This window comes from Orycteropus afer, unplaced genomic scaffold (assembly GCF_000298275.1).
Source record: "Orycteropus afer afer isolate SDZICR_OR568_19922 unplaced genomic scaffold, OryAfe1.0 scaffold00193, whole genome shotgun sequence".
In the NCBI taxonomy this organism is placed as follows: domain Eukaryota; kingdom Metazoa; phylum Chordata; class Mammalia; order Tubulidentata; family Orycteropodidae; genus Orycteropus; species Orycteropus afer.
In genome coordinates, this window is record NW_006921780.1 from 2,655,172 (window position 1) to 2,664,018 (window position 8,847).

Sequence of the window (8,847 nt, forward strand, 5' to 3'; positions counted from 1 at the left end):
CCCATGGAGTAGTTCTGCTCTGTAACACATGGGGTTGCTGTGAGTCAGAATCAACTCAGTGGTAATGGGCTTGGTTTTGGTGTTTAGATGACCACAGATCATCTATCCATTAATTGTCTTTTGAGACCCATTTGCAGGCATGGCCTTCTCCTGTGTGCAGATCAGCTAGAGACGTAGTACAATACTGTCTTATTCCTATTGCTGTTTATTTGTCATCTCAAAGCTTATTGTACTCTGGAGGGTAAACATTGCTTAATAAAACACACACACACACACAAGAAAAAAATGGTTTATCAGACCCCAGCTCTCCTTGAAACTCAGTGCTCTTGCAGAATCTGAAAGACTTCAATGTTTTCATGATAGGAGCCCATTTCCCACTTGATTTTATCCATGAATAATGCAGATAGGCCAGAGTAATCATGACATTTAATCATCAGAGTAACACAGCCTCGTCATAGTTAAGAGAATAGCTAGTGCACAACTCTTGTACTTGATAAGGGATTTACATATTTGCAATGAACATTCATCTCTGTCAAGGCCCCGTTTGATCAACTGTTAACTGGTGAGTGTTTCAGGAACTATTTATACCAAAAGCCATTTCACAGAAGACGAACCTCCATCCAGGAGGGGCAATCAAGTACTGGTAGTCAGAGATGCTTCTTCTAAGATGTTTCCCTGTCACTACCACTCTGACCAGGAAAGAAGGGAGAATTGACCAGCGACTCACCTGTCTTATGCAAGGGGCTATATTAAGAAGAAGGGGAGGAAAAAAAAAAAAAAAACCCACCCCCAATGCCATCGACTTCATTCCAATTCATAGTGGCCTCATAGAGTTTCCAAAGTTGTAGTCTTTATGGAAACATACTGCCATATCTCTCTCCCTGCGACATCTTTTCTCTCCTATAGTATAGCTGGTAGGTTGGGATGCCTGATCTTAGTGAAGAGCACAGCTGTTCATCCACTAGGATTCCTCAAGGACTGTAGTTTTTCCTAACCCACACATATGTCATCTAGATAATAAAGTTCTAAGGTTGAAATTCCTTTCAACCACTCATATTTAGAACTCAAAAAAGTAAAAAAGAAGTACTTTACTCAAAGAAATACTCAAAAAAGTAAAGGAGAAGTATCATTTCTCCTTGTAGCTAAAATTGCTTGTTCACAAACAGGAAACTGCAGAGTTTTTTAGACTTGTGAAATAGAAAGCTGTGAATGGCAATAGGCGGAGCCTCAAAATTCTTTCTTAAGTACATAATTTCTTTCTTCTTAGGAGTTAGCACGGTGTGATTTGGACATCAATAATTGAGGTTAAGTCATTTTAACAAATGCCATTTTTCCTTGTTATCTTTCAAAATTGGTCATTTTCTCAGCCTTTCACAGGAAAACTTAGCGTTCTGCAGTCAGTCTCTGGAGAACTATACTGATTTCTCTTTCTTCTCTTACAAGATAAACTCTAATTCCTGCATTTCTGAAGATTTCAAGATCTAGATTATTGTAAAAGAAGTTTCCAGTGAGGTGAGTCCTGTGGGAGTTTCTGTAGAGATCTGGATAGCCAGTTGGTAACCTCAAGATCATAGAGGGAGAATTAATTATAGAGTTGTCTGGGAGAAGAAGGGCTGGTATTAACTGTATTTCAAAGAAACGGAAACTGCAGTAGCTTGATTCTAGTCCTTTGCCTCTCTACGTAGAAAATAGATGTCCTTTAACCAATTGTGGCCTAAACAAAGGAAACCGTGTTCTATTTATTGTTGATTGCTGTTTGAGTCAGCTCCAACTCATGGAAAGTGTATGTGTAAAAGAACGAAACATTGTCCAGTTCTGTGCCATCTTCATCATCATTAGTAGGTTTGAGCCCATTATTACAGCCACCATGTCAATCCATCTCAGAAAGGTTTCCCAGTTTTTGCTGACCCTCTACTTCAACATGATGCATTTTTCTAGTGATTAGTCTTTCCATTTTGATGATAGGAAGTTTTAAAATGAATTTTCCAATGGTCTGAAAGAACAGTTGATATTTATAGGAGAGCTTTGGTTTCCTTAACTGAAAGATAAGGAGAAATCTTGGTGTCTGTGATGGGACCTTGGTAAAAGACAAGACATTGACATGAGAGAAGTATCACGAAATATTGAGGAAAAAATAAATCAGAATATATAGCTGAATTAAATATTATCAAATTTTTAAAAAACATGCACATATACATAGTAGATCATTTCTCAGTACCACACAGTTGTGTAACAATGTGACTCCTTTATTTTTCATGAGTTATTAATAGTTTTTATTTTAAATCCTACTCTATAGCAGGCATCTGAGACATTGTTTTGAATGTCCAGTGCTTTACTCAAAGCAATAGATAATGCTTCTGATGGCAAGGTACAGTGAAGAGGCAACTAAAACCTCACTGCCAACAAGTCGGATTGGACTCATAGCGATCCCTCCCAAGGAGGGTCAATTAAATGCATAACTTACGTTTGGGATATGTTTTTACTTTTTTATGGCCTGGTACAGGAGTAATCAGGAATCTTGTTGGTTCAATAGTTAAGTACTGGGTTGTTAACCAGAAGGTTGGCCTTTCAAAGCAACCTAGCAGCTCTGTGGGAGAGAAGACCTGGTGGTCTGGTCCTACAAATCAAAGCCTAGAAAACCCTGTTGGGTAGTTTCACGCTGTCATGTGGAACAGCTGTGAGTCCAAATCGACTTGATGGCACACAACAGCAACACGAGGCATATTTTCCAAATATTACATGTATGCTTGAGGAGAGTTTACAACTGTTAGATTCAGAATCCTACACATCAGACAGAGTTTCTTATTTGCTTGTTAATTATGTCAGTCAAATCTTCTAAATCTAAATCTTTGTTGATTTTTTTTTTACCTTATTCTTTCAGTAATCGAAATAGATACTGTGAAATCTCTAAACTTAATGGTGATTTTGTCAATAATTTCTCATTGTAGTTCTCTTGATCGTCACCATACATATTTATAAGAAATTAATATATATAGTGTGTGTGTAGGAGCTCTGGTAGCTAGTGCCTAAGGCATTTGACTGTTAACCAGAAGGCCGGCGGTTCAAAGCCACCAGCCACTCCTGGGAAGGAAGATGGGGCATACTGCCTCGGAAACCAAGGAGGGGTGGCTATAAGTCGGATCCGACTTCACGGCAGTGTGTTGCATTGCGTTTTATATATAGAGAGAGTAGTATTTGCCATATGTTATCGTTGTTGAGTAATGCAAAGTTAAAAAAATAAATAAATAACAAAAAACTCACTGCCATAGAGTCGATCTCGGCTCATAGCAACATAGCGACCCCTCCTCGGGTTTCCCAGGCAGTATCTGTACAGAAGTAGATTGCCAAGTCTTTTTTCTGAGGAGTAGCTGGTGTAGTGACAAACAATATACATTTATTTTATTAGGTAAATGCATAATTAAATTGTTTTATCATCTTGGAGTTGAAAATTTTTTCATTATTAGTGAAAATCTGGTAAGTGAATGTCTAAGGGGTTTGACTGATAACCAGACGACTGGAGGTTCAAATCCACCAGCCACTCCCCCTGAAGGAAGGTTGGGCATCTACTTACCTAGTTACTTCCCTAGTGATTCGCCTCGGAAACCCAAGGAAGGGTCGCTATTAGTAGGATCCAACTCAATGGCAGTGAGTTTTGTTTTGTGAAACTCTACACTGGTACTCTTTCAAAAGGTTTGCTTTAAACTAAGCTATTACAGCTAAACCTGCTTTTATTTCATTAGAGTTTACACAATATTTTTTTTTTCCCAATTATTTTACAACCTTAATCGGCTTTATGCTTTATTTGCATTTGTCAACACTATATTAGTTGGATTTTATTTTCAATTCAAATTCAAAAACTCTGTCTCTTAACTAGAGAATTTAGTTTATTTATATATATTCTGAGACAATGTTCACCATCTATTGATTTTCATTGCCCTCTGTTTTTCACTAGTCAGATACACTAAACAGTTTCTTGTCTTTAACTAAGTAATCCTAGCCACAAGAAAAACCAGTAGCAAAGTGTTCCTTCTTTTCTTTTTTGAGTTACACATATCAGGGGCTTAAAATGAGGATTCCAACATTAAGACTTTCTTATTCTACTGGCTTACTAAATAGTCAGGAGAAGTCTATAGCCCCTTGAATCAGGCTCCAGATGTCAATGTGACAGACAGATGAGTCACCCGGGTAATTCTCTCACCTTTCCTGCTCAAAGAGTTTTCACTTTATTTTTAATATTCTTCACTAAGAATATCACTAAGGAGTTCTAGTGGCACAGCATTAAAGCATCTGGCAGTTTGAATCTACCAGCTGCTCTGCAGGAGGAAGATGAAGCAGCCTTCAGTAAAGATTTATAGCCTTGGAAACCCTGTGGGGGGTTCTGTTCTGTCCCATAGGATTGCTGTGAGTTAGAATTGACTCAATGGCAGTGAGTATGGTTTTTGTTTTGGTCAGTATCACTAGAAGGTTTTCATGGGAATTTATTTTTAAAATATGTTAACTTGTTTCAGTCATCTTACACTGGTTTAGTTTGTTAACTCTTACTCTATGCTCCATTCTCCTTTTTTTGTCAAGTTAAAACATTTTTTTGTACCTGTATTTCCCAGACAGTTGTTTTACTGAACTCTCATATCCTCTGGTCCCCTAACCTGCATCCCCACTCTGTTGATACACTACTTGTTTTCTGTCTTTGATTCTGGCCCTTTATTGTGAAGACATTGAGAAGCCTTGAGGTATTTGTTCACACTTTTGGCCTCCAGCCTTTCTTGGCTTTATTTATTTTCTTATTGGATAGTTGTTCCCAAAGAGTTGTCAGAGTGAGTCTTTGTAGTGTAAAACTTCAGAATCTTTGAATATCAGAGAATGTTTTTTTAAGTTGTAACATTAAAATACCATTTGAGTACATACAAAATTTTAGTTTCAAAGATATTTTTTGAATGCTGGTTCAAAGTACATCTTTCAAAACTTTTGGACAAGGTGTATCTGGAATTCATTATTTAGGCTTTAGAAAGGTTATTTAGTGTCCCTTGGTGGTGCAAATAGTTAAGCATTTGGCTACAAACCAAAAGTTGGAACCCATGCAGAGATGCCTCAGAAGAAAGAGCTGGTGATCTATTTCCAAAAGACCATAGCCATCGAAAACCCTATAGAGTACAGTTTTCCTCTCATGCACAGGTGACACCATGAGTGGCACTCAACTTGACCACAATGGCTATTTAATGTATAGGTGATTGAATGTAGGTGTTCAGCACTACAAAATCAACTCTTTCTGCAGCAAATTATGTGACTATTCACACTAAAGTAGGATGAAGAGAGTATATAAATGGCCATACATCACTCTCCATTGAGCTTTATTTTGTAAATATAGTTTGTTACCACACTCCTCAGGCCCAGCCCCTCAAAGATATTTTCATTTTATAGTGTTTTGGCTTTGGGAATTATAAGTATGGAATTTTTTGACAAGTTTAATATAAATGTTATTCTACTGTCTTACTTCAGTTTGTTTTGCTGTTGAGAATCAGTTTCAATCTCATCCTTGAATCTTTGTATGTGATCACATTTTTATTTAAGGAAGTTCTCAGAGTCTTGGAGTGGCTTTTTCTTCACTCTATGGGTCTGTTCATAAACATTAACGACCTGTGATATGCAGACGACACAACCTTGTTTGGTGAAAGTGAAGATGACTTGAATCACTTAATGATGAAGATTAAAGACTACATTACACCTCAACATAAAGAAAATGAAAATCCTCACAGTTGGATCAATAGACCACATCATGATAAAAGGAGAGAAGATTGAACTGTCTAAGATTTCATATTATTTGGTTCTACAATCAACACCAATGGAAGCAGCAGTCAAGACATCATATGATGTATTGCACTGTGCAAATCTGCTACAAAAGACCTCTTTAAAGATGTCCCTTTGTAGACTAAGGTGTGCCTAACCCAAGCCGTGTTGTTTTCAATCTCCTCATATGTATGTGAAAGCTGGACAGTGAATGAGTAAGATGAAAGAAGAGTTGATGCTTTTGAGTTGTGGTGCTAGTGAAGAATACTGAAAGTACCATGGATTGCCAGAGGAACTAATGTCTTTTCTGGAAGAAGTGTAGCCAGAATGTTCCTTGGAAGTGAGAATGGCTAGGAGAGGGATGTCATGCTTGGTATAGTGGAGAGTCAGTGTAAAAGGGGAAAACCCTCTACTAGGTGAATTGACACAGTGCGTGCAATAATGAGCTCAGGTATAGCAAGGATTGTGAGGCTGTGCAGGACTGGGAAGTGTGTCATTGTGTTGTGCATAAGGTTGCTATGAGTGAGAGCCAACTCGATGGCACCTAACAACAACAGCAACATGGGCCTGTTATGGAACCCAGCAGAGAATCAGTGAGTGCTGTGGGATGGAGAGTACATGTCAGAATTGGTAAAAGCTGGAGGGTGTGGCATGTCTGGCCTCATAGGCATAAGCCTTGGGCTGTTGATGGTGATTCTATCTCCCTCTTGTGAAGTTAGAGAAAGTCAGGAGATGCTACCTCTCTGCCCTTTTTGCAATAACCCATAGTCTAAATACAGCTATTTCCAGATATCCTCCTACCACACACACTCCTGACTTAACTCAACTACCATCATTAATAGGGAAGAATTTCATAGAACTTCTGAATGTAATAGTTCTCAATCAAACCAATCAAACTGGTGCTATGGTGATTATATTTCCTCTTTGTCACAAGTATCCATTGATAACACAGCATGGACTACTCACTCACACTGGCATATCCAGTCCTTTAAACTCTGTATGTAACTGTGTAACACTGCTTTTTTTTTTTTTTTTTTTCTTGTAGGTTCAGCCATAACTTGAAAGATGGGAAATGAATACAAGAAAATTGTTCTGCTGAAAGGATTAGAGGTCATCAATGATTATCACTTTAACATAATTAAGTCTTTACTGGCCCATGATTTGCAACTGACGAAAAAAATGCAGGAAGAATATAACAGAATTATGATTGCTGACTTGATGGAAGAAAAGTTCCAGGGTGTTGCCTGTGTGAACAAGCTAATAGAATTGTTCAAAGATATCAAAGATCTCAAAAAAGATATTATTGAAACACTTAGAAGAGCAAAGTCAAAAGGTAACAGGGGAGACCCCCTCACTCTAACCAACCCTACACTTACCATACCCTTCAATAGAAACTTACCATGGTCACAGTTGTTATATCCCTTTCCCAACTTAAGAATCAGAAGCAACACTCAGGACCATAGTCACAGGGGACACCAAGCTTAATTGGCATAACGTACTACACAAAAACATTGTTCCACATCCTACTTAGGTGAGTAGCAACTGGGATCTTAAAAGCTTGCAAGCAGCCATCTAGATGCAATGATGGGTCTCTCCTCATCCAGAGCAAAGAAGAATGAAGAAAACCAAAGATGTGTGGAAACAATTAGTCCAAGCAACTGGTACACCATGTGATCCTCAGTCAATATGACTATGAGACCAGAAGAACTACATGGTGCCCAGGTATCACTGTCAACTACTCAGAGGAGGATCAGTGTGGAAGATCCTGGATAGAGAGGGAGAGCAATGTGGAATAAAACTCAAAATCATCAGGGGGAAAAAAAAGGGACCAGGTTTGGTAGTCTAATAGAGCCTGGTGGAACCCCTGAGACTATGGCCCCTAGTTGCCCTTAAGGTCTGGAATTGAACTCATGCCTGTGGCTTCCAGCAAAACAACAGACAGGCATATGAGCTGAACATTTACACTAGGTAGATACACTCCTTGGAGAGATAAATCATGGGAGAATGGAAGGGCTGTGTATCGACAGGGAGACAGCTTGAGGGGCAGGAGTACATGGAAGGGAAGGACACAAGAAAGAGGTAACTATGGGGAGGAAGTGAAAGGGGAGCTGTTGTGTTGTGTGAAATTGCAATCAACATCATGAGACAAAGTGTGTGTGAGCTGCTGTATTGAAAGTGAATTTGCTATCTAAACTTTCCCCAAAATCACAATAAAAATTAAAAAAAAAAAAAAAAACACTCATTGTTGTTCTATGTGCCGTCAAGTCAGACCCGACTCATAGCAATCCTTCCTTGAGTTTCCAAAGCAGTATCACTACGGAAGTAGATTGCCCAACCTTCCTTCTGAGGAATGGCTGGTGGGTTGGAATCACCAGCCTTCTGGTTAGCAGTCAAGTGCCTTAGGCGCTGTGGTACCAGAGCTCCTGCTGGAACCTTAAATGGCAAACAGTTTACAATGTATGCCTTTCCCTTTTCTGTAGTGAGGATTGATGTATTTTGGAAGGTGTATGTGGGGTTCAGGTGGAAAACAAAAGGCAGAACTGGTGAGAAAGGCTGAGATTACTAGTACATTAGAAAAGATAGAAAATGACAGCAAGATTACAAAAATTATTCTTCATTTTTTTAAAAAAAAATCTACATTTAATCAATAACTGCACCTGTTCTATTAAGACTGTTTACTTCATCATAATTATCTTCTTTAGTAGCAAAGACGAATTGTGACTGACCTACCTGTAAAATCTCTGGATTTAAACAAAATATTTTAACAAATTGAAGGTCAATATCACCAGTTTGTAACATCACAAATCAGACCACATTTCTATAATTGGAACAGATGTTCAGTAGAAAATGACCCACCAGTTGGCACCAAAAACACCAGGATATTATTTTTTTAAAGGAAAAAAAAAGAATACCTGTTCTAAAGGATTATTGGTAACTAGATTATTGGTAACTATTCATTACTGCACTGAGCAGTTCTTTCTTTCTTTTTTCAATTATTATTATTTTTTTTTTAATTGTGATTTGGGTGAAGATTTACAGAGCAAATTCACTTTCCATACCACA

At 38.2% G+C, this 8,847-nt stretch overlaps 1 protein-coding gene across 1 annotated transcript in view; it reads left to right on the plus strand.

The window, feature by feature from the left end:
• Positions 1–6,849: 6,849 nt before the first annotated feature.
• The window catches only part of IFI16 (interferon gamma inducible protein 16), a 278,742-nt gene continuing 276,744 nt past the window's right edge, over positions 6,850–8,847 (plus strand). Inside the window, 1 exon segment of the mRNA XM_042781890.1 lies at positions 6,850–7,117. Coding sequence (XP_042637824.1) covers positions 6,850–7,117 — 268 coding nt within the window.